At 47.5% G+C, this 23,581-nt stretch overlaps 5 protein-coding genes across 8 annotated transcripts; 4 read left to right on the top strand and 1 right to left on the bottom strand.

Moving 5' to 3' along the window:
* Nucleotides 1-41: 41 nt before the first annotated feature.
* Nucleotides 42-2,097, top strand: LOC129597541 (uncharacterized). Its single transcript, XM_055495147.1, has 2 exons — nt 42-356; nt 754-2,097. The coding sequence occupies exons 1-2, from the start codon at nt 212-214 to the stop codon at nt 1,704-1,706; spliced, it is 1,098 nt and encodes a 365-aa protein (XP_055351122.1). The 5' UTR covers nt 42-211; the 3' UTR covers nt 1,707-2,097.
* Nucleotides 2,098-2,493: 396 nt separating this feature from the next.
* LOC129597542 (uncharacterized) lies at nt 2,494-4,345 on the top strand. The gene is made up of 2 exons (XM_055495148.1): nt 2,494-2,836; nt 3,377-4,345. Exons 1-2 carry the CDS (start codon nt 2,698-2,700, stop codon nt 4,009-4,011), a joined length of 774 nt encoding a protein of 257 aa, XP_055351123.1. The 5' UTR covers nt 2,494-2,697; the 3' UTR covers nt 4,012-4,345.
* On the bottom strand, nt 4,319-9,553 carry LOC129597536 (uncharacterized). Of its 2 annotated transcripts, none has more exons than XM_055495134.1 (4): nt 9,007-9,553; nt 7,940-8,540; nt 5,553-7,555; nt 4,319-4,924 (listed from the first exon to the last, which is right to left on the bottom strand). In XM_055495134.1, exons 1-4 carry the CDS (start codon nt 9,130-9,132, stop codon nt 4,643-4,645), a joined length of 3,012 nt encoding a protein of 1,003 aa, XP_055351109.1. In that variant the 5' UTR covers nt 9,133-9,553; the 3' UTR covers nt 4,319-4,642. The 2 variants fall into 2 exon arrangements, with proteins under 2 accessions (XP_055351109.1, XP_055351110.1); XM_055495135.1 differs by lacking the exon at nt 9,007-9,553 and adding an exon at nt 8,739-8,872.
* On the top strand, nt 9,180-11,585 carry LOC129597539 (golgin subfamily A member 6-like protein 25). 3 transcript variants are annotated; one of them, XM_055495146.1, is made up of 4 exons: nt 9,180-9,483; nt 9,789-10,932; nt 11,183-11,357; nt 11,445-11,585. In XM_055495146.1, exons 2-3 carry the CDS (start codon nt 9,846-9,848, stop codon nt 11,326-11,328), a joined length of 1,233 nt encoding a protein of 410 aa, XP_055351121.1. In that variant the 5' UTR covers nt 9,180-9,483; nt 9,789-9,845; the 3' UTR covers nt 11,329-11,357; nt 11,445-11,585. The 3 variants fall into 3 exon arrangements, with proteins under 3 accessions (XP_055351121.1, XP_055351119.1, XP_055351120.1); XM_055495144.1 differs by lacking the exon at nt 9,180-9,483 and having other exon boundaries at nt 9,522-10,932; XM_055495145.1 differs by lacking the exon at nt 9,180-9,483 and having other exon boundaries at nt 9,522-10,932; nt 11,183-11,361; nt 11,445-11,573.
* Nucleotides 11,379-13,282, top strand: LOC129597543 (uncharacterized). Its single transcript, XM_055495149.1, has 2 exons — nt 11,379-11,993; nt 12,860-13,282. Exon 1 carries the CDS (start codon nt 11,432-11,434, stop codon nt 11,945-11,947), a length of 516 nt encoding a protein of 171 aa, XP_055351124.1. The 5' UTR covers nt 11,379-11,431; the 3' UTR covers nt 11,948-11,993; nt 12,860-13,282.
* Nucleotides 13,283-23,581: the final 10,299 nt, after the last annotated feature.

Here is a 23,581-nt window from a genome sequence, read left to right as displayed (position 1 = left end):
AAACATGATTACAATAATAATTATTATCATATACCTTACATATTACTTTCTATAACAAGATTATAAGAAGCACACATCTTGCTAATTGTAAAATTAATCAAGATGCGTCGTTGAAGACGTAATTACATAATGTGCTTTCCCTGCCAATTCTTACTCCAAGCCCAGCTGTGTTTCCATCTGTTGTGCGTGCTACTGTCCAAGTGGTGCCCGAATGCCCATTGACGACGCGCATTGTGGTAATGGCTTTATTAAGGAAGTCTGGCAACTGTTCGACGAGGCGCAGAAATTCCCCCTGCATTCCGCCGGTCTTCATCTGGTCTGCGGTATTGGCATGCTCATGTTGAGCATCTTTGGCGGTAAGGAAAAAACTCGCGCATTATGCTTTATAGAAAGAACGTTTTCAAACAAGCACTCTCTCAACAAGTATTTTCAAAGAAATTTTTACCTATTTTTATGTGTTCAAGTTTTTTGAAATTATACTGTATAAGAAACTCGATTAATTTCAAAATTAAAATAAAAAATATAAAAAAACGACATTCTGATTAATATTTAAAAGGAAATAAATTCAGCACAAAGAATAACCGTATAAACGAAGAACCAACAACAAATTTTAAAAGGTCGACAAAAAGTTCGTAAACCAAAAAACACTAGGGTGACTTTTATGAGCTCCCGCAAAGACCACCGTAAAAATACACTATAAATTTAATAAATCATTAGTTCCGGAAATAAATTACTGCTGCACTGTTTTTTCAGGAGGCAACCTTCCCTTAACCTACGGCGCCATTCTCTCCCTAACAGTGACCTCCTTCGCCCAGGTCCTCATCTTCTCCTGGCTGTACTGTAAAAACATCCCCCCGACCGACTCCCTCACCGACCTCCTGGACGCCCTCCTCACCGTCCGCCCCTACCTCGTCATCGCCTTCGCCGTGTGCCCGGTAATCACCTGCCTGTTCCTCTGCGCCGCCATCATCGGCCTCATCGACATCGTCCACGTGCCGGCCCTGGGCGAGTACGCCGGCGGCGGGCCTCTGCACTACTACCTCCCGGGGATGTTCAGCATCGGGATGGGCGTCACCCTGGGCGTCGTGGAGGTCATCCCCATGCGCATCCTCTACGTGTCCATCAAGAAGATCACGCTGCTGCACGAGCTGTGCGTGGCGGTCATGCCGGGCCAGGAGACCGCCGTCGCCGAGCGGGCGCTGCAGAGCTTGGCTGGGGATTTATCCAGTACGTTCCAGCGGCGGCCGTTGATGCAGTTTCTGGATGAGATGTGTCGACGGGGGTGGCCACGGGGCAGCGGGACGCAGGAGGCGTGCGAGGTGCTGACGTATACGCAGCCGACGCTAGATCCGCCCCCACCGCCGAGTTACTGGCAGAGCGTCGAGAGACAGCGGCCGAACGAGGATGCTAGAAGGGAAACGGTATCGACTGAGCCGCCGATTTATTATATTACCGGTGTCGTTAATGTGGTGCATGTTGAATCGGGGGACCTGCCTCCCGAATACACGTCACGGGATAATTTAGCCGTAACGAGTTTTTCATATACGGATCTAAACGCTGCTGTCGAAGATATCAATCGGGACCAGGAAAATAAAGACAGGCAGACGTATGATGCGATAAACCGCAGTTTCCGTTCCCACATTTATATAATGATTACTGTATTTGTGGATCTGCGAAGTACAAAGTACAAACACAGCCAGATTTAAATGTTTTCAATATTGCCAAGTATTAACCTATAAGCTTCGGGTGACCTTTTGTCTACTTTATAGCAGTAAAAAGTACTCCAGTTGTTTGTTACTTACAAAGATTTAATGCATGTTTTTATTAAGTCGTGTTTTTATGCGAACGACTAGTCGTGAACTGGAACAAGCAAAGGTCACAACGCCGTTGCTGCAAAAAATGCTGCTTTTTATGGAAACGCTGCACACACGAAACGGTATACCAGCGGTTAGTTTCAGTAGACATGACAGCTGTCCAGTAATCCGGAGCGGCATAAATTATCATAGAACGCCCACCAGGCAGCTTCGTAGCTCTTGCGATCGGGGAAGTTATGCGGGGGCGGCGCAAAGGAAGAGTAGTACTCGTCGTTGGCCGTCATGCGGGTGTAACGCGGCGCATACTGCGGCCGCACATCGTGCCCGAACAAGCGGTTATGCGGGCCGTCCAGCTGCTGTGCGGCCGCTTGCTGCGCCACTTGCCGGTAGACGTGCGCCCAGGGTTTGAACGCGGCGGAAAAGGATCCTGTAATTAAAGCGGGAGCGCTCAAAACAGCGAGGCTGAAGGAGTACCACATGGCTGTGTCGGGCTGCGACGGGTTTCGTATCTGCACATAACGATTATTTTACTAAAATGGATTTCCGTACAGAGTTGACAGATATTCGTACAGTATGGATTGAAAGTAAAAAAATAACAAGTTAATTCGATTGTATAGGTTTTGCTGTTACTACGGCAATATAAGGTGGTTACGCTGTTTTGATAACACCGTCTGTCTGCAAATCCAGACGACGGGAAATTCTGATGTCTGGAAAATTTTTATCGACTGCAGATGTATTGCTTTCAACGTTACTGGATTTGTGACTTTGGAAAGGCTAAATTATTGAGCATTTCCTATTAGAGGTTGTTGGGTTCGTGAGTGGGACAAGATTGTGCTAGTGATCAGCGAGCGTGGCTTCTCCGCTGTCTGTCGACGCTGGCGAAATGTTCCGTCGAACATTTCCCACATGTATCCGCACCGCGGCACTGGAACTGCACTCCAACGCCCATCGATTACCGCTGTGCTACAGCCTGCTGAATTTCATTGCCGGCCTGGCGTTCCTGCTGCTCATCCTCTCTTCTGGTCAGTGTACGCCTGGATTTTAGAAATACAATGCGTATTAATTTAATTATTAATCCAAATAACATATATCAATTTACAATGAAAAATAGCAATTAAAAGCTGAATTCCTAAATAATCTTTCAAAAATTGTGCTAGCAGTAATTGTAATCCATTTAATATATTAGTTATTTATTTATGTAAAATATTGCTGAGTTATTAATCATTATTTTTTTACGTTTTCTGCCCACGCAAATTGTTTAAAACACACCCGTTCCTAACAGCTGGAAAATAATTGTTAATACTATACTTTTCTACACCAGTTTCGTATCGGTGACCTTTTCTTGAAATTTCGGGAAATTGTCTTAGCGTACTTTTGTCAATATTTTTCCAAAATATATCTTCTCTTGCGGAAAACTTGTTTTCGGGTGGTACGAACTGAGCATAGAAGAGGACAACTATGTTTCTTACTGATGGAAGCGCAAATCCAACCGATTCACTAACCTTTAGTTGTAGTTTTTTTGCATCATTTTTCTATTGTACTTTGTTTTGTTTTAATTACAGGCTCCACGATCAACTACAACCACGCCCTATCCTTCGTGGCCGTCGTCATCCTGTGCGGCACCGGTCTCCTCCAAGTGGTCTTCTTCTCCTACCTGTACCTGAAGAGCGTCAGCCCCGACAGTCCCCTGCCCGTCCTCATGTCGGCCCTGCGCGCCGTCCGCCCCTTCCTCATCACGGCCTTCGCCATCCCGGCGCTGATGATGCTCATGTTCATCATGCTGGTCACCGTCTGCGCCGTGGACATCATCACGGCGCGCAGCCACGCGGACACCCGCCAGCGCAACCTCCTCCCGGACTACTACAACGTGGGGATGGGCGCGGCCATCGTGGTCTTCCAGGTCTTCCCCATGCTGGTGCACCACGACCTGCTGATGCAGATTAATCTGCTGCGCAAATCCTTCGAGAACAGCGGGGGGAATCCGGTGGTAGCGCCGCCGGAGCGGGTGCTGGATGTCGACCGGTTGGAGAGTAATTCCCCGGCGCCGGTACCGCCTCCTCCGTATCATTTTTACTACTGGGATCCGCTGGGGAAGGGGACCGGGGAGACGGCGTTTGGAGGGGTTAATGCGCAGATGAAGCAACCGGCCGACGGGAGGATAGACGGCCCACCGCCGGTGTATGAGAGCTGGCTGTGAAAACTATATATTCATTTTCAGTGACATTTATTAATTTGCGTGACTACTTATATACGAGCACTAGTCTATCTATGAATAATTTTGCATCGCGATGTTTTTAATGATTTTTGTACGTTTCCTGTTATTCAATTTTGTGATTCAAAATGGCCTTTAAATTATCATAATAACCGCATAAGTAGTTTCTACTGTAAATGGTTTTCGGAATGTCGCTGTTTTTTTGTCACGCGGACAGAGACATGTGTCAGTAAATGCTATGCTATGTATTCTGCCAAAAAATTACAAGTATCGGAATGGCGCGGTCTTATCGCGAAAACTGATAATAAAAACCGTCCAGATAAAACTGCAATAGTTTTCACAAATCCACAAATCCAGTTTCGCCCTAAAATAACGGACCACGAAATGTTCTTTTGGATTAGTTGTTCAGTATAAACAAATGCAAAAATAATTTACCGCAAAAAAATTCGGTTTCCGAAGAATATTAGGGCAGCAAAAAAGCAGACCTTTATCACAAACATTTTTTCAAATTTTTCGAAGTGCAGGGAAGACGAACGCTGCCGCATGAAAACCACGAAAAGCTAAATAAAAGCACCGCTATGCCTAAACACTTATCCTTCGAAGAGCTTCCGCCGGATTATTCAGTTTTTATCCGGTTGGTTTCCACAGATAATTCCGGCTGCGGCTCACTAAACATTAGGCTGCTGTTGTGCTCGGCCAGCAGATGCCAAGCTTGTGGTTGCCTCTCTTTAGCGAACATCTCGAATCCCACGCGGTTCTCGTTCCAGCTGACCGCGTAGATGACGTACAACACCAGGAAGAAGATGGCACAAGCTAAACAGCTGGCAATGAACATGTAGACCTTGATCATCGGGTCGGGAATGTCACCGTAGCCTTCCGGTATCACAATGAATGCCGTCTATCAAAGTAGGCAGAAAGGTCATCAAACATTCTCGCGGTAGTCAGTCAGCAAGAAAGGTCATTAAACATTCATAAAGTAAATCTTTTGGCTCGGCGTGAGGTGCATTTTTTGAACAGCCATTATATAAAAATAAATGAATGTGCCAAAAATACTCGTAATAAAATTCAACTTAATTCGATTTATATGTCGTTTATGATTTGATTTATATAAATTTGTTTAGTTGTTTTATCCGAAGTTCGACATAATATTTGAATTTACTGAATATTTTTCATTGATTACTTATTTTTTGCTAACTCGAAAAACATCGACCAGGGTTTATTAAAGAAATAAAATTCAGTAAATCTGCCAAAAATAATAAAAATATAAACTTCGGTTCAATTACAAAGTTGCGTAAAGGGTTTTCTAAAATTTCATTAAAATGTTTTTATCCGAAGACTGGTCTATTTGTATTAATAGAATATAAGTTATTAGTACTCTTTACCGAAAAAGCATGGGCCAGAATTTGACGGAGAAATAAAATTACTTAAATAAATCGACCGATTATTTAAAAATAAACGACCTTTTAAAAACATGTGGAAAAAAAGTTAAATGAAATTAGAAGGTTTTCTTACAATTTAATTTGTACCTGTAAATCGCAAAAGCTGTAATTGTTGGCCAGCACGACCGCGATAAACCGGTACACCGATCCATGATCCGTCGGGAAAACCAGCGCGTTTTGACTGCTACCATTTAAAATCTCATAGTTCCTCGTCTTGACCGGTGCCGCATCGTTTTCCCCGGTATAATAACACGGCTGGTACGTCCGCGGACCCCAGGTCGTCCCCGTCGGCACCGTCATACTCTGGCTCCAGTTGGCGAACGTCTGCGCCGCCCGTCGGCATCCCGCGTCCACTTCACTGACGGCATACGTGAACTCCGTGCGGCCGGTACATTCACACTCCCGCAACGCGTAATCGACGGTGATGTTTTCCATGAACGTGTCGAAATAATACAGTGCGAGTTGTGGTTTGTACGGGTTCCCGTAATACGGGCAGTCGATGGGCGCGGTCAGCACTTCGGTGTAATTCTTCGAGCAGGGAAACTGTGGAACCAGACGGATGGATAATCCGGTCGGACACGTGGTCTGGACGAAAGACGTCACTTGCGTCTGCTGCGAACACGACGGGGTTAGCGTCCGGGGGTGGATGGTGATGGCGCTCGGGTCTTTCGTCACGAAACCCTTAACCGAGGCTTTCAGCCACGCGGACAAGAACGCGCCGTTGGTTACGCGGATCTTCTTCGTGATTTTCACCAGGTTGTCCTGGAAATCCCGGGTCACCGTGATGGCCGTGGTGGGTCCGTACCCGCCGGTGCTCCCGTTGCGGATAGTGATATCCAGATCTTGGGTATCCGCGTTCGGATCGGTCCGGTCGAACCATAGCTGCGCGGTGAAGCGGTATTCGTCCAGACTGTCCAGTTGATACCAGGGTTCCAGTCCGCTAACGGCGAAGATGGTGAACGGACAGGGTTTCCCGTAGTCCGCGTTGAGAAGCTCAGTGTGGACGTCGAAGAACTGTTTCGTTGTGGTTTCGCCGAAGGTCACCAGCGCCGGGCGTTGGAACCGGTCCACCCAGATAATGCTGTCGGGGAGGACTGGTTTCTTGAACTGGATGACGTCGGAGGATGACGCGGTGCCGTAGTAGATCTTGTTGGACAGGGTCAGCAAGTAAAGGTCACCGGTCTCCGCCAACTGGACCATCTGCACGGGGTCGATGGGGACCGAGGCGCCGTTGACGGTGAACGCGGATTGCGCGATCTGAGAGACCTGGTAGACAGTCTGCGGGAGAACCGCGATGACCGTCAGATGCCCGCCGAGCAGCGGGAACAACCGCGCGGGTCCACTAGTCGCAGTAATAATCGGGTCGCTCATCTGGGTCCACATCGGTGCCGAGCGCAGCGCCACGCTTTTAACATGATACACGATGAAGCCGTCGGGATTACGGACCAGGGCGATGAGGTTCCTGGATCCCGGAATCGGGTCGAAGGCCACGTCCACGATCTGAGAGGTGCTCCGGTTGAAGAACTCTGGAACCGTAATCGTCTGCAGATTCCGTGGTAATCCGAGGAAGATAGTGGTGTCGTTCCACGCAACGATGATATCGCGACTATCATCCTGCGATCCGGACAAGCACCAGGACGTCGCTTTTATCCCGGTGAAGATAGTCGTGTTGTAGATGTTATCCGCCACTCCATCATCGTCTTCACGATTCAGCGCGAAAAGGCCGGTGTCCGTGGCTATCAGGATGAAGGATTTCGTAACGGCGATGTCGATGACGGTGGCGTTGGTCCGCCCGTCCAATTCCACGGTGAAAGGTCGCATTGTGGTGAATTCGTCGTCGGTGTAGATAATGGCGTTGTTTTCCAAGAACACCACAGCGGTGTGGGTATGGCACGGGTCGAAACGCAGCGTCGGGGAAGGTAATTGGTGCGTGAAGGTTGCAGCAGATGCGTCGGGTGATAACTTAAATTTCGGTCGGGAAAAGGTCAAGGAGGATTCGGAGACACCGTAGCCGAGATAATCATAGCGCCCGCTTAACTTCACGGCAACTTTCAGCTGGTATGTCAGCTCGGAACCGGGTACACTTCCACCTGGTAGCCATCAACATAAACATATACGAAAGGTCACCGCAAATCGATTTCCGTAACATTTTACATCCAAATTAAATTAGAGATCCCTCGTCGCAGAAATGTTAGTTACAAGTTTTATGCGGCACAATTCGTCCAAAAGAAATTTTCAATTTCCCGCATGCACTGTTTTCAAAAACCAAGCCAAAACAGGAAAGGTCACCGCACACATATGTTGGGTATATTTTTGATTTGAAGAATATCAGAAATATTCGAAATTGTGAATGGTTATTCGCAAAATGTTTTCTACACAAATCTGTTCAAAAACGAAATTCTATATTTCGCTGTTAGTAAAAGTAAAGATAATATAGTCGATGTGTTTGAAGTATTGTGAACGCACCTGCGTACCTGTCCCGAAGACACCGTAACGATCGTTGCCATTCCGCGGACAGGTGAACGTCCACAACGCCTTCCCGACATCATACACCCGCACCGACTGATTCGAGCAGAAGAAATACACATCCCGCTGATCGGGAAAATTCGTCTTCAAGTACGGCGATAAGCCCATCTCCTGGAACGTCTTGGTCAACCGCGCCGAGTATGCCGACGGCACCACCGCCATCCCGCTGTCCTCCTCCGCCGAGAGCGCCGCCTGCGACGTAATCCAAGCGCGGACGGTTAATACGTCGCGATTCCACTGCAGATCGCGAATTGCTGGCGTGGTGTTGGTTACGGGCACAGCGTACCATCCGTAGAGATCCTGGCAGTAGGTAAACTGGAGTCTAACGGAGTCGGATGTGGGAGTGGTGTTAGCAGCCGCTTGGAAGGTGACGGTGAAGACCTGGGGCCGTGTGCAGAGGAGCGTGATGTCGAGGGAGGGGACCGTGCAGGATTTGGTGCCGTTGCAGGTGCAGTAGTTGGGCGGGGAGACCTGCCAGGAGATGGAGGCGGGGTCGATGTCGTCACGGTTGATGTTGGCGGCCGAGTCGCCCATGTACGATACCAGTGCCTACAGGAAAACACGCAATACATTGACATTATCAACAAATTGATAATAAAAAATCGAAAATAAATATAATATAAAAATACGAGGTGCAACACACAAATAAAAATATAAGGAGCAAGAGATAAGCAGAAAAATAAGCAAAAGCAAAAAATAAGCAAAACAGTATATAAGCAAAAAAATTCATTAATGTTAATATAAGACCTCGAGTTTGCTTTCAGTCGCAAACGAATATAAGTACGTATATGTGATGAAGGTACAGTGACAACAAGGTCCGTGCTACCACTGCTACGTAACGGAAATCCAGGGAGAAAACAGCAAAATAAACGCAGTGAAGTTCAGAAGTTCTAACTGCAACAGTTTACGAGACGGGATGCTCTTGCAGCAGTGAGAATACGAGTATTTCGAGATTATTCACGTCAGCGAGAATAGAAAAAGCATGCTAAAATATACTGCAGGCAAAATTACTCACGGGAACATTTAAACAGAATCTCAGCTCATCCCCGCCCAGGCTTCGATACTGGATATAAGCATTGCAACTGCATATGCACAAATACAGGAAAATAAGCGATGGCAGCAACAGTAGGAATAGTCGCATTATGTAAAGCGTTTCGTTAAAATAAAAGGCACAGAATCATTCGGAAAACATCTGAAATCGCCAGGTCGTTCGCAAATATATTATTTCAAAGTTAGCCCCATATCTGTACATACTGTACTTGACACAGATGAATGTACTGTCTTCTGAAAAAATTCTTCTGATGAATCTGTTTAACTGAAAATAATTCTATTCAATAATGATTTCTGTTTTTCCATGCATTCGATGGCTGTGAGCATTATGACAGCATCAGTATCATCGGTGCACGCTGCATAATGCTGGCTTTACAATGTTGCTATTACAACTCATGTCCTGGGTTCGATTTTAGGTCTGCTTCTTCAACGCGTTGACAAAGTAAGTACAGTGTAAAGTATACTTTAATGATACTGCAATATCACATGGACAGTGTAAATACATAATATGGAATTATCCTAATAATAAGAAAAAGTTGCCGATTATTAAAAAAATAACAAAAATAAATTGTTTGGACAGCCACGATGCGCGTTTATTTCCGCTTTGCATTCAGGCGAATCATAACGGGCCATCTCAAACAAATTTTGTTAAACGCTGAACATTTTATTGATGAAAATCAAAATTTACACATTAATATTTGAACAATTTATGATAAGTAATCGAGCACGTTTAATAATTTTGTATAGTTATTGGCTTGCAAGACGGTCGATATTTCCGGGACATTGAAAAATATTCCGGGACGCATGGACGAATTAACATTCGACCGGCGGATCCTCATCGCCAACCTGCGCGCAGACGTCGAGACGCTGGATAAAATCCTGCGGCGTCTACTGACATCTCAAGCGCCTTCACTCTCCCTTCCGGTTAGTAAATTCCGGTCTTGGAAATATCCCGGCAGTGCCGCCTTGGACGTCGATGTCACGACCCTGCTACAGTGCTTCGGTCACCCCCGCCCAACTTGCACCGCCGCCGAGCTGGAAAGGTCACACACCGTCTTACTGGAACTGGCGGTAGACCGGGTCGCCATGATCATGGCGATGGCCATCGCTGTATTCCGCCGCTGCTCTGGAACTCCCGACCAAAAGAACGCGGTTCGAACGGCCTCACTCGCTTCGTTAGGGAAACACTACGTCACCTCGTTCCGTGAAATGCTGGCAGCGTGGGGCGTGGGAAGGGCACCGGTAGAGAAAATAGCGGCCGATAGTCAGACTGAGTTTTCCTATGATCCCCATGAAAACTGCGAGAACTGTCGAAAATTAACAGAAGTGAAGGGTTCGGTTCACCGATTGGTCGCAGAGAATTTCGGCAGAGAAATGGCGGATTTGTTAGGTGACCTTCCATCCGGGATGTTTACGGAGAAGCTGCATCATCTTATCGCGCAGCAGCTGGAAAAGCGTGCTTCTGCGGAAAGGGTCAACGAAGACCTAAATAGCCATTTGACGGAATTGCACTGCTTAGTAAATGTGGAAGAAATAAAAAAGGAAGAACTGCAGCGCCAGTTAGGAGATCTACGACAACGCAAAGAACAGAATAATGCGGAGATTCACCGAATACAAGCGGAGATTTCCGGGTGGCGTGAGGAACAGGAAAAGCTGGTTGGTGAGCAAAAGTTCGAACAACAGCAAGCGGAATCGCTGAGCGAAGAAATTCAGAATGTCGTTGCCCAATCCGAAAAAGTGCAGGTACACGAACAAACTCTAGTTCAGAAAATTTCAGCACAGGAAGAACTGCGAGCAACCGAGCAGCGCCGATGGAGGGCCGTAATCGACGAACAGAAGAAGCTGGTGGAAATCAAACAGAATGAAGTAGCCACTATTAGAAAAGAATTTGGTAATAAAGCACAACATCCGCATTTTTGAATACAAGTTTTATGATTAAATTCTGATTACCAATAATTTTTGTTAATTAGTTAGTAATAAGTAATAACTTCAACTATACTGAATATTTATCGCTCTAATTTTTTATTATTCATTCAATGTGTTTATTACTTCGTAAAGCAAGTTTATAATAAAATAAAAAATTATTTCCGACTTATTATTATTATAAATTTCATATTTTAGTCAATGAAACAATTTTCCAGATCCACAGTGGAAAGAAAAGCTTCAGCAAGCACAAGAGGATTTTAATGAGATAACGCAACTGGTTGAAAATGCGAAATCAATGTACTACCGGAATATTCAACGCATCAAAACGCTTAAAGAAGAACTGGCTGCAACAAACAGCTGAAACCGTTTCCATGGAAATTCCTGGCTTTTGTAGGTGACCAGACTCAGAAAGATTATAAAACGTAAATAAAACGTTTGAAGTGACGTCCGAAACTTGATTTAAAATGGATATTACAGAGACCAGCGAAGAGCCTAACAAAATCCTCACAACGGACCAAACCAGTGAGCATCCACAGCGAGAAATGACGGAGTCCGAACAAACGAGACCAGAACAACCGCCATCATTGAAATCCATTCTCAAAGCGCCAACCACCCGCAGGGACACCACCCAACCCCGTCGCATGTCCACCGTGCAAGACCAGACACGCTACAACGCTCTGGCCACGAAAGTCGGCAACTTCGACGATCTTCTGGCCTTCGTCGACGACGGACTGATTAACACCTCGCTGGACACGCACAAGCAGATCATCCAAGATCTGGCGCGCCGCGCAGCGGAGGACCCGCCGCGGTACGCCGTGCAGGCGGTGTACAACGAGTTCCTGCCGTGTTTGCAAAAGATCAATAAGCATTATCATAGAATCGCTGTAGGGACGGCGAAAGAGCATCCGTACCTGCGGGATTGTGATGCACGACTGGAATGGGCGAAGGGATACGTCGGACAGATGGCCGAATTAATTTAATTTTGCTTATCAGTTCTCAACCAGTTTGTTTATGAACGTATGGGAGGTATGAAGCAGTTAATTAAACAGGGCTAATGAATAGTATGCCGACTCAACGGTTTCAAAAGAATAAACATACGAGAGTACATGTGTACGTACAGGTGTGAGTACGTTCACCTATGGCACGGTTAGTACACGTTAAATTTTTTCCGACATGTGTTTTTAGTTGCATCCAGAGTATCCCACCGTATTCCACAGTATCCTCTGCGTATCCTTGATGTATCCCTCAAATTTTCTACTTTGTTTTAGTTAATGCAGTATCCCACCATATCTCTGCAGTATGCTTATTTGCATCCCAAATGTAAGTGTAATTCGGATACTCGACAGAAACAGTAAGGATACGTTAAGATACGTTGGGATACTTCAGTTGCTGATGATCCTTTAACCTGCATTCAGCAGGACTCATCAAGGATACGTAAAGGATACTGTGGGATACGGTGGGATACTAGCTACTTCACTTAGTGTGCATTCGGCACATATTTCAAATATTGTTAAAATGGACATGCTTTTTAATTAGCGTATCCCACATTATCCCCACGGTAACCTTTGCGTCGTATCCTCCATGTATTCCGTTATTACGTTTTCTAGGTGTTCTTAGGTTTTCTTAGGTTAGGTTTCTTAGGTTTCTTAGGTTCTTAGGTTTTTTAACGGAGTTCATGTGGGATACATAGAGGATACTGCAGAGATACGGAGGGATACGGCAACAATCGAACAGACGTCAAAAAATGGTAAGGATACATGAGGGATACGTAGAGGATACCGCGGAATGCGGCAGGATACTGTGGGTACAAGCAAAAAAACATGCCTCAAGAAATTTAACGTGTACGAAGTCGTCCGTATCTATGTACTTACTAAAAATGACATTTTTCCCAGCTAGCCAAACCCACGGACCCGACGGGTTCCGCCGCACCAGCACGTGCACCGGAACGCGGAAACTCTGTTGAGTACATATACGATTTTGCCGTCCTGCTTGATCCATCTATAAACGCTATAAATTAACGGTTTCGGCTGAGATGGGGCACACCGATAATCAGACCGTTGTCCGCCACGTGCTCGTACCACATCAACCCGGCTCCGGTCAATATTACGCATATCTGACAGTGAACTAGTGAAGTCTAGTTGGTGCAACACGTCTTCAGGTTTTTAACTGCGGAACTTGCAGATCAATTTTCGCCGGCCGTCTGTTCTTTTATCCAGATTAAGTACAGTAGTTAAAAACACGCTTACAGGCTGTACGTGCGTCCTGCAACGTTTTTACAGGTCTGTGTTCAGATTATTACGCACCTTTGAATATGCTGCATATACTGCATACCCTAATATTACTAAACTAAATATATTTATTACAGTAATATCTATATAGTAATTAGTAATATTATGTGCATACATGTGTACAAATTACGTATTACGTGGGTATATCCTGCCATACGCACATAAATGGGTATCCTGCCATTTCTGGCACATCTAACTGGCGTTGTAAATGCTCTATTAAGTAAAGCAACCAGAGCTACTGCCGAATATTAAGCATAAATAATTGTAACATATCTGTGTACACGACAGAATTTCCTGCCAGTGCTACATTGTCGCTCGCTCCTCGCGCTTAATCAACCGAGAAAGCAGGCACTCAGTAAAAAAAGTAAGCAAAGAACGCGGCAAATTACCCGCGGTTCCACTGCTACTTTGAATACGGAGTACACTGCATGCAAGTCTTAATATGTAGTTACGATTCATTTGAAATGTGACACATCTAGTATTGTATCTGGCTGTTGGCTACCGGATTTTGCAACCCGCTAAACAGTCACTGATTCCCTACATTTAGGAATGCGATTAAACTTTAGATTCTTCAAACACAAGTCCTATTAAAAATTACTTAATATGAATTATCTGTTCGGGCGTGTATATTAACACTACTTACCTGCAGGACAATGAGGACAGTAGAAAGGTCAAAACAATACCTACCTGAATAAAGTAAAAACAAGTGAAGATCGTAGAGTGCCCAGCTTCAAATTTACAATCGACGACGCAAATCAACGGCGCGCACTCAGAACAAAAAGGGAAAAATTGCTACTACTACTGAAACCGTATAAGATTAGCTAATCGAATACTGTGTAATTTTAGCGTTTGCTGACCAATCGAGTAAGGATTAAGTTTCGAGTTACTGAAACCAATTACATCGATCGCTTAGAAATGTAGCCAATTAAACATCTTGTAATGCCGTCACAGAAAACCCAGAAAAGGTAGCTGCGATTCCTTTCGGAAGCGGTCGTAGTAATTTTTTAAAGCGTAAGGCCATTGGTGGAAACGATTAACGATAGTTTCGTAGCCTTGAAGTAGGGGGCACGTTGAACTTCCTGAGACTGTTGAATGTTTGTTCTCCTAGATTTTAGAACGTCCTCGGCATTTTGCTCATTTGTTATCGTACTGTATAATCATGCCGACATACATTTTGATCAGCAAAGGGCGTAGCGATAAGCGTTCGACAGTGTCCGAGAAAAAACACCATCGCCACCATACTGAACAGCTTTATTCGCGATCTCAGAGGCAAACTGAGAATCCTGATCGTTCCACGGGCCACCGGCGAGAGGAGCGACTCCGCAGTCGTTCACGTAGCCGCTCAAACGATCATACTCGCAGTCGATCAGAAGATCGTACTTCACTGCACTACGTCAAACAGGAACGCAGTCGAAAAGAGCGGGACGGCGACTCCATCATTACTTATCCTCGACCCCGACATACCGCGAATTATTCGAAAGATTCGTTTGTTAATAGTGCCGGATCACTAAGCAGTTTGTTAATTGTTTATTTGTACCATATATGTTTTATTTCATATTTATTTATGCATTAAAGTATAACCTACTGTATGACAAATTTAACCGAAAGTACGGATAATTGGGACGTTTCCTTTATTATACATTAAGGAATATGGTACTGGAGCGGCATCCGGCTGTGGCCTTTGCGCTGTAGTAATTTTTTGCGTACTACGGAGGTATAGAAGCTCTCGCCCGATCGGAAAGAATTCATGAAAGATGCATTAATTGGAAAATTTGCAACGCTCCATATTTTCGCGCTAGCTCCTGACCACTAGCATTTAAGAGAATGCGCTAAGTGTTAAGGAACAGACAAGAAAACAAGCGACTGAATTTTCCAATAATATGGAGAAGAATCTTTCACTACTCGAAGAATAGGGTACAACTGGAGACACTCTCCTGCGACTTCCAAGACTGATTCGCCATTAGACGATTGTAACGATCACGAAAATTTGGTGAACATTTGATTTGAACCTTCCGCCAACATTCTGCCAGATCCGGACGCACCATTCAGAGTCACTTCAGGATAGAGCGTTAAGCGGACGAGAGAGAAAAGTAAAACCAAAGCGGGCTTCCGGTCTACTATAAGAAAGAAGCACACTGCGATTATTCCCAACAGCAACTTTGCCCGTCGCCGAGAGGAAGAACAGCCGTTCACTTTGAGTGTTTTGAAGTCGTTAACGACACGGTGCGCCTCCACCTTAAATAGTCGGACGATGTGGACTCGGGAACAAAATTTCGTGGACCGATCGATCTAAGAATAGCGCCATTGAGTGTATTCACGCCCGCTACGAGATCAATGAATGCCGTCACTGCTCCGCAGAAAGGTGAGTGACCTTTAAAGAGAGGTGGATGATCTGCGGCAGAAAGGTGAATGCTTTGTCGACCGACACAATGTCGACCGTCATGAGGGCGGCAGCTAAAAAACCCACAAAACCTAAGAAACCTTCAGAAACCCAAGAAAACTAGAAATGTGAGAATGGTTTGGTTAAACGTTGGTTCGACGTCGTCACGGGTCGACTGTTCGACGATGTAACGGTCGACAAAATGGCGGGCCACCGCAGCGCTCATGTGACATCTCCATCGGGAAATGGGTGACAGCCCAGGCGAACAGACGATGCATGGGCAAACTCTTTGCGAAACACTCAAATTACTGTCAACTACTGACGGCTCGCACAGGCCGGTGACAGTGACGCACAGGTCTGTGCGTGTACCGCGCAAATTAACTACGAAGCATTTCAAAGATTTTAAACCAGAAGGAATGATTCAACGATTTTATGACAAATAAGAAATATATGCGCAGCGTATCTACTGTTGCCGTCTGCATTAGATAATCATACATTTTGAAATTTACTTACCGTAACGTGCAAAGGATATTGTGAGATGGTGCTAAATGACATGGAAATTGTGTAGCCGGCGGATGCGGCTGCACGGTGTGTGACCTTTATTTGACTGCAAGAAAAAATCTAATAATTACAACTCAGTGCAGCCAAAGATAGGCTGTCCTAGTTGAGCGGTATGACGCAAGTTACGATTACGGGATTGCACGGAGGACGACAGTAATCAAGGCAACACAAAAACTGGGACAAAACACTTGCGCATGGATTGCTGCAGGGGCGGGTGGGAAACATCGAACAGTGATCGCAACAGCAACTGACAATACTGATAATAACATAACTGAGCAGATTATAATAATTATTATCAAGTAGAGTACACCGCGAACTGTAGCCGGGTGCGGTTAACACGGGTTCGAAATCGTTTACTGTAATTAGCCCACTTGACGACTGACGAACGAGGAACCTCGTCAGAGAAATAAAACGGCGTCGCGTGTCAATTGAAACACGAATGTGTCCTTCCGTTGCTAAGCGCAGACACGTTAATTAAAGTACAGTACTGAGTAAGTGCTAGCAGGTTAGTTGGTTCTGCTTTAGCGACGTGTGAATTATTAGTGATGCAATGAATGTACGGTGGATATAAATAAAATAAATGTATAAAATAATTTACATAGTGATCTACCTAGTGCGATTGCTCCGAAGCAAAATGCACCGGAATTCGAAAGTGGTCGTGCTATCAAAAATTAAATTTGACCTCACATCACGAAAGGTGTGATTGGTCTGAGCTTGGTCTGAGTTTTAGCTATGGATCGGAAATTTGTCAGGCTGAATATTTTGGCTGAACCTGGCATCTTTTGAAAATTCCAAAAATTCGACTTTTGGCAATCTTCGTTTTCCCATCTTCAGGATGATGCCGAGCGTGCCTGAAATTCTAAATTGTAACAGGCAAGCGCGAGGAGATCACGAGTGTGCTTTATTGACAAAGAAAGGGAACAATGCTGCGTAATAGCAGGAAAGCAAAACAAAGCACTGATGGCTAAGCAAGCAAGTGTATGCTAGAAGAGCTCTTGAGCGTTCGTCAAGGCGTGAAAGAAGCAACTGGCGGCAAGCACGTGCTGTGTGCCATCAGCTGTGTGATGATGCGCAGACTGGACTCAATCCAACGCGAGCGTACGCTGAGTCATACAGCGAGAGAGGGACGAGAGAGCAAGTATGCTCAGTGTGTGCGCCGCATATATCCGCTTCAGCGGGTATGAGTGCAGTGCAGCAGCACACGTACGTACAGCGAGAGAGGCGGTATGGCAAGCATGAGTGCAGTACGTCCATGGTGGGCCGTATGCACCAGGCGCAGTCATGTGCCTCTGACATGCCTCTGGGCGGGAATCCGAGCTCCTGCGAAGGATGCTCCGACTCGGTACCGCACCAGTACCGCACAACTCTCCAGTCGGACCCAATGCGGGGTCGCTGGTACGCGTCCTCTGGCAGTGGGAGTCCGGTGTCTGGTCGACCGTCCCTTCTTCACTTCCGAACCCATGAGTGGAAGCCACTCACGGCCGAAAAATCCGGAAGCCGCTCGGGCGTTTCGTTGGACCGGTGTTGCTTCTGTTGGCTGGCTTCTTGCTTCTGTTGGCAACGGAGAACAATGTGAAAGAAAAGTGTAATGAAAGTTGTATACAGCGCGAAAGAAAGTATGAAATAAAGTTTAATCACAATTCCAGTGAGCAAAAAGGGGTTACAAAACAGATCTGTCAAAGAGATCGAACTAGAAAAATACAATTCCGTTTGTTAGGAAAAAATGCTAATAATAAAAAAAAATTGCAAAAATCTGTCCGGGGGTCCTATTCCGACTAGGATGACGTCCACGGGGCAGTTGAGTCTCCACGGGGTCTCCTGTCCACTTTCATCCGGTAAGTTGGGTCCGGGGCATCGGTTCCCGGGTTACCCGTCGTAACCGGTTAAATTCACCGAGGTCGGATAAGCACGGTTAAACACTTACTTCCGACTCGTATCCGTCCGTTCGGGATAGAGAGGCACTGTTGCAATTGCAAATACCGAGGCATCCTCTCTGAATGGGGAATAGGACCGAGGTCGGTTTGACCAAGGTCGGCCTACCGGTAAGTCGACCGGCGGCTGGGGAAATTCGGCTATGTTCCGAATTCTTAAAGTCCAGGTCGGAAAAGGCTGTATGTAAGTCATGCGGCCTGTGTGGTCGTCATGTACAGCAGTTCCGTTCAAAAGTGGTCGGTTACAACCGTTCAATCTGCTACCACGAGCCTGGTTTGTAGTAATCCGAGTCGAACTGGCTCGAAGGTCCGGTCGGAATTCATGAGTTTCATCGATGGAAGTGTCCAGTCGACTTCCATCCAATCTGTTCCGTTGTTATCCGACCTTCTGTCGAGGTCGGTTATCCTATCCGTCAGTGGTCGACTAGGGTTGACCTGCAATGACATGCCCATGTGGGGCTAAACGAGTTCCTTCAAGTCGAATTCATCCACTGCAGATATTTATCGTTCTTTTTCTGTCATGTTGACTAAAATGCCGACTTCCGACATCTCTTGATCTATGGTCGACTTCGGGAGGTCGGATGGACTATGTTTCCATTTGCCCGAAGGTCGGGTTTTTCCGTTAGGAGGTCGGTTCTCGACTTCTAAATGCCTTCGCCGACTTGTTGTCGTACCCTCCCGACTTCTATGCAGTCGGTTCCGACCTCGGCTTGAGGTCGGATATCCATGTCCGAGTTCGAAGGTCAGTTATTTTCCGACTTCCCAAGGTCGGATAAACTTTGTGTCTATCCGCCGGGAATGTAAGTTCTTCCACTGAGAGGTCGATTTCGTACTTCTGGTTGGTTTTCCGAGCTGTTGTCGCTTACTTCCGACCTCCATCTGGTGGTTGTTGACTTCATTTTAGGAGTTCTGTGCGTTCGGCTACAGTTGGCCGGGTCCGTAGTGTCAGGACATCCTTCGGTCAGTTCGGACTGGCAGAGGGATGTTCGGCAGCACAACTCCGTTCCTTCTGTGATCTCTGACGTGAACTCCAGGTCGGATCCGAGCTACTGTTGAGGTCGGTCAATCCGAATTGCTTGCTTCTGGGTCGCCCAGTCCTGCGAGGTAAGGTTTTCCTCCGGCATCTGTTGGCCGATTGACTGGCGTTTCATCATGCACTGCGCTCGCTCACAACGCTAAGGGTCTTTGTGGCCCCGGTTGACGAGACAAGCTCTTTGGTTTAAAGTTCATGCACCTGCAAGTCCCTGGGGTCGTCAGATCCGATTCTTCCATTCTGTTTTGTCGCGAACCTGTGACGCCTAGCCGCTTCTGTTGGGGGTAGACGACTCACGTCCACGGGGAAATTTTCTTTGCCGCTGACAAAGGCCATGCTGCCACTTTTGTTGCGGCCGCATGATCCTTGTCAGCGGGGTTCATTAAGAGGGTGCAGATCGCGTATTCTAACACAGTCTGCCTAGGATGTTCCATTGGAGACATGGGGAAGCAGGTCGCGGCGGAGTCGTTGGTACACCAGTATCCAAATCACCGTCGCTGTTCCTCTTCAGGGAATGGCAGCACGTTCAAAGACGCGCGTAGTCGTGGTCACCGGTGAATCGGCTGGTTTACCCGATGTCGTCCGGGGAGACTGCGGTTGATCTCCAGGTACAGAGCCTGTAGGTCTGGATTCAAACGGAGAATCCGGTTAAGTTACCACGTTGCTACTGCCAGCTTCCGTCCATGGTCGACTTCTTGTTGGTCGGCTACCATATGCTCAGTCGATCTGTGTGATCGTTTGAAGGTAGCGAGTCGTGGTTTTAACGATCTGCATCGTTACAGGTCGAACAGTTTGGGTCTCCAAAACCGATCTTTGTGATCGGCTTGCACAACCGACCTTTGTGGTCGACTTGCGCAGCAGTATCCGTTATGTCTCCAAGTTATGGGCAAAGTACGAAGTCGACCTTGTGGTCGGCTCCGTACCTAGTCAAATCCGAGTCTTCCTGCACTGTTGGCGGCTCGGCCGAGGGATTTCCGCTGTTTACAATGGTGAAGGCTGCTCGGCTACCCGGTTCCAAAGTTGGCCACGGTGTTGGCAACATGGCGTGGAACGCGCAGCGACGTGTTCCGCGCCATGTTAGCGTAATCCTCTCGGTTTCTTCTCCGGAGTCGGTTGGCCGGAGATTCCGGCGTAACGCGGATTGGGGCTTCTGTTGGTCTTGATGGTCGCAGAACGTGGTTGACGATCTGCTTTGTTAGCAGATGTGGTTACGATCTGTCTTTGCCAAGCTGGTGAACTGGGGTCGATTGCCCAGTTCGTTCCAGGGGATTCCTTGGGGGACGTACCGGTACGGTGAAAGAGCCGAAATACCCGGGTCTAACCACGCGTTTCCGGGTCCGACCAAAGAATCCGGCCGACTTGTGCAGTCGGCTTTTCTGGCAAAATCGTCGTTGACGTCCGCCGCGTACATGGTTGGTCATTTTCCAAAAAAAAGAACTAAAGAGAAGTGTCCGTTCCGAAGTCGGTTCTCGACGGCGCTGTTTCTCAGCTAGACTGTTTCTCAGTCGGAAGGTCGGTTCTCGACCGTGCCGTTTCTCGGCAATGCCTCCTTGAAGTTATTCCAATGGGGGATCGAGTTCCAATGTGGGAACTCGATCTTAACTGAGTGGGACTTCGACGGGTTTGTCGCCGCCGAAGTAATCTTCTTCTTCATCATCGTCCGGGCCAGGTCGGTTATGTGGCCGTATGTCTGGGTCCCTAGGTTTACAAGTCGCCGGGCCGCTCCGTTGAGACATCTCGTCGGTCTCATCTGTTTCTGGCCTGGGCGCTCCGCTCTGCTCTTCCTCGATTCCTTGGCCGCTTGTTTGCGGAGCCGCAGCGCGAACGGTCGTGCGCCGGGTGCTATGTCATCCGACATCCAAGGTTCGTAGGGCGACGAGTTGAATCCGCTAGGCAAAGTTTTCTTTTGCGGTACCAGCTGATGAATCGGGTTGCATCGTCGCTGGGATCTACGTGATCCTCACGAAAGGCATACTTTGTCGCATACCGTTCGTGGGTGTACAGCAAGTCACGCATCCAGACAGCTAGGATAACACTTCTCATTGGTGTGCCGAGTTGGGCTACGAGGGTTTCCACAGCTGCTGGTATCGCTTCATTGTGGTACAGTCCGTACAGGTGTAATGGCAAAGTAATTGCCGAGTCGAGCTGCGAAGATGAATCGCAGGAATGCCGTGGCTCCGTCCTGGGCCATGTCGACTTCTCCTTCCGGAAGGTACGTTAAATCCAGTGCCCGAGCCGCGGTGATTACAAAGGCTGGGTGTGCGTTCGTAATGACGAACTGGGCAACACTCTCCAACTCGTCATGGGAGTATTCCCGAGCTCCTAGTTGGCTCGCACGTGTTCCGTCCGGGCTGTACAGTACATTGAGCAAGACCGGGTCGGTCATCGACGGCAACGCATTCGATCTGGTGTACGGGTGTTCAACATTCGGCGCTGTGTGCGCGTTCATGTTGAAGTCGGACCGCCACTGATGTTGTTCGAACAGCGCCTGGTATCCGGATCGGACGAGGAATTGACGAAGGTTTTCACCATCCGCCAGATTTGTGGTCGGTACCGTTCCTCGTAATTCATGACGTTCATAATGTGGTTCGTCCTTTCGGTAGGGTGTGGCATGACGACCTCGATTCCTTGCTGTCGAGCTCGGTCATAGCGAGGGTCTTCGGATCGGCACTTCCACTTGTGGCAGTTGTGCCATCTGGTCGGCCGCCGACGTCCATCTGCTCCTGCTGAGCTGCCAGTTCAGCGAACTTCGGCCGGTGGTTTGCTGTTGAGCTTCCGGCCGTTGTTCAGGTGGATGACGTTACGTTTCTGACTTATTTGTTAAGTCGACCGTAAGTCCGATCCTCTTCTCCAGATCCAGTACGTTTCCCTGGTGGAGCTCTGGTTGCTCTTTTCCTGCTTCATGGATAACGGCTCGTTGCGCTTCGATTCTGTCTCGAAGGTCAACTGGGCCGATCCGGTGTCTAAGGTCATGTCCCGCAAGGTTTTTGCTCGGTCGGCGCTGCTGTTGAGCGCGATTTCCAGGATTCCGGATTGAGGAATCTGCTGAGAAACAGTTGACGGGCCTGTGTGACCACTGGCATTGCCCTGTGGGATTGCCATCAACTGTTCCTGAGCTGCGGTGTGAAGGTGACTGGCTGTTGGGTTCCGTCCGGCATATTCATCATCATCGTTATAGATGCGCCGGCCATCGGTCGGTTCGACTCCGACGAAAACATCGCGTATTGTGGGAGTTAATTCTCCGACTGTCGGGAGACCCTGTGGGTGTCTGTACCGAATCTTTATTTCCGGTTCGAAATCGGTCGGTGGTGGATGGACTCTGACAGGCGATCTTCCTATCGACCTCCTTTATCTTCTTCTGGTCGTCGTTGACGTTGCAGGTCCAACATCTGGCGGTACTCGAACAGCCTATTTGTTAGGACTGGTGGTCGAGTTTCTTCCCATCTCGGGTCGCGAGCTCGTTGTCGCTGAATTGTAGCCAGGTTGTCCTGTTCCATGACTCCAGTTGATTAATCAAGTATTCTCTGCCGGCCAAGTACCGGTATGCGCTCAAATTGCCAGCGACAACGTTTAGTAAAGTGCCGCCTGAGCACGGTGTTAGCCCGGTGCCGGAAATTCGTTCGTCTGTGAAGGATACGATGCACAGCGCGCAGGGCATTCTGTTGTTGTCCTCGTCGCATTATCCATGCACTGCTGGCAGTCCACCGTAAAGGCTTCCGTTCGGGGCTCTTCCGTACGAGTCTCATAAACAAACGTCAGCAAACCGTTTCTCGGTTGCATCCTATAATTTACACCCTATGATTACTACGGTCGGGCCAGGTCGGTTCTCGAACTGGTCCAGGACGCCTTTGTGGTCGTCCAATGAGGTAAATCGACTCTCTGTTGGTCGATGACGCCTGCGTGGTGTCACTGGGAGAGGTCGGTTATGCTTCTCCCAACGCGTTCTGCGTTTCTCATTCCCGTAGGTGTGCTTCTGGCGACCTGCCGACTTGCTTGCGTGAGTCGGCCGACTCGGTCGATTGTGCCGAGGTCGGTCGTTCCTTCGGCAAGTGTCCATGCCGGTGATTTGATGGATTTAAGGCGATAAACCGTTGACCGCCTTGGGTTGTATCGGCAGCAGTGGCGAATCGTTGTTGGTAGAGTGCCTTCGATATGACGAATTCTAGTTCGTCGTCCAGGGAGTACTTTTTCCGTCCGGCAATCGTGTCCGGTTTGGCCTTGTATTTGGGATCGACCAGCTGTGGTTCCGTTGATGTCCACTGGAACTCAAACCGCGCTATGTTGGTGGAGTATTTCTCCGCGGGTAAGTCCGTCAGGTGCCAGGACATTTCCATGCACGCCTAATGTATCCATCCAGTATGTTGAAGGAGCCGGTCTTTCTTAGCCGGTGGGAACTCGTAATACATCCGCTTTCCGCTGGT

Source organism: Paramacrobiotus metropolitanus, unplaced genomic scaffold, assembly GCF_019649055.1.
Source record: "Paramacrobiotus metropolitanus isolate TYO unplaced genomic scaffold, Prichtersi_v1.0 Parri_scaffold0000106, whole genome shotgun sequence".
Taxonomy (NCBI): Eukaryota; Metazoa; Tardigrada; class Eutardigrada; order Parachela; family Macrobiotidae; genus Paramacrobiotus; species Paramacrobiotus metropolitanus.
The sequence above is the reverse complement of the archived record's forward strand: the minus strand, read 5'-3'. Positions and strand labels throughout refer to the sequence as shown.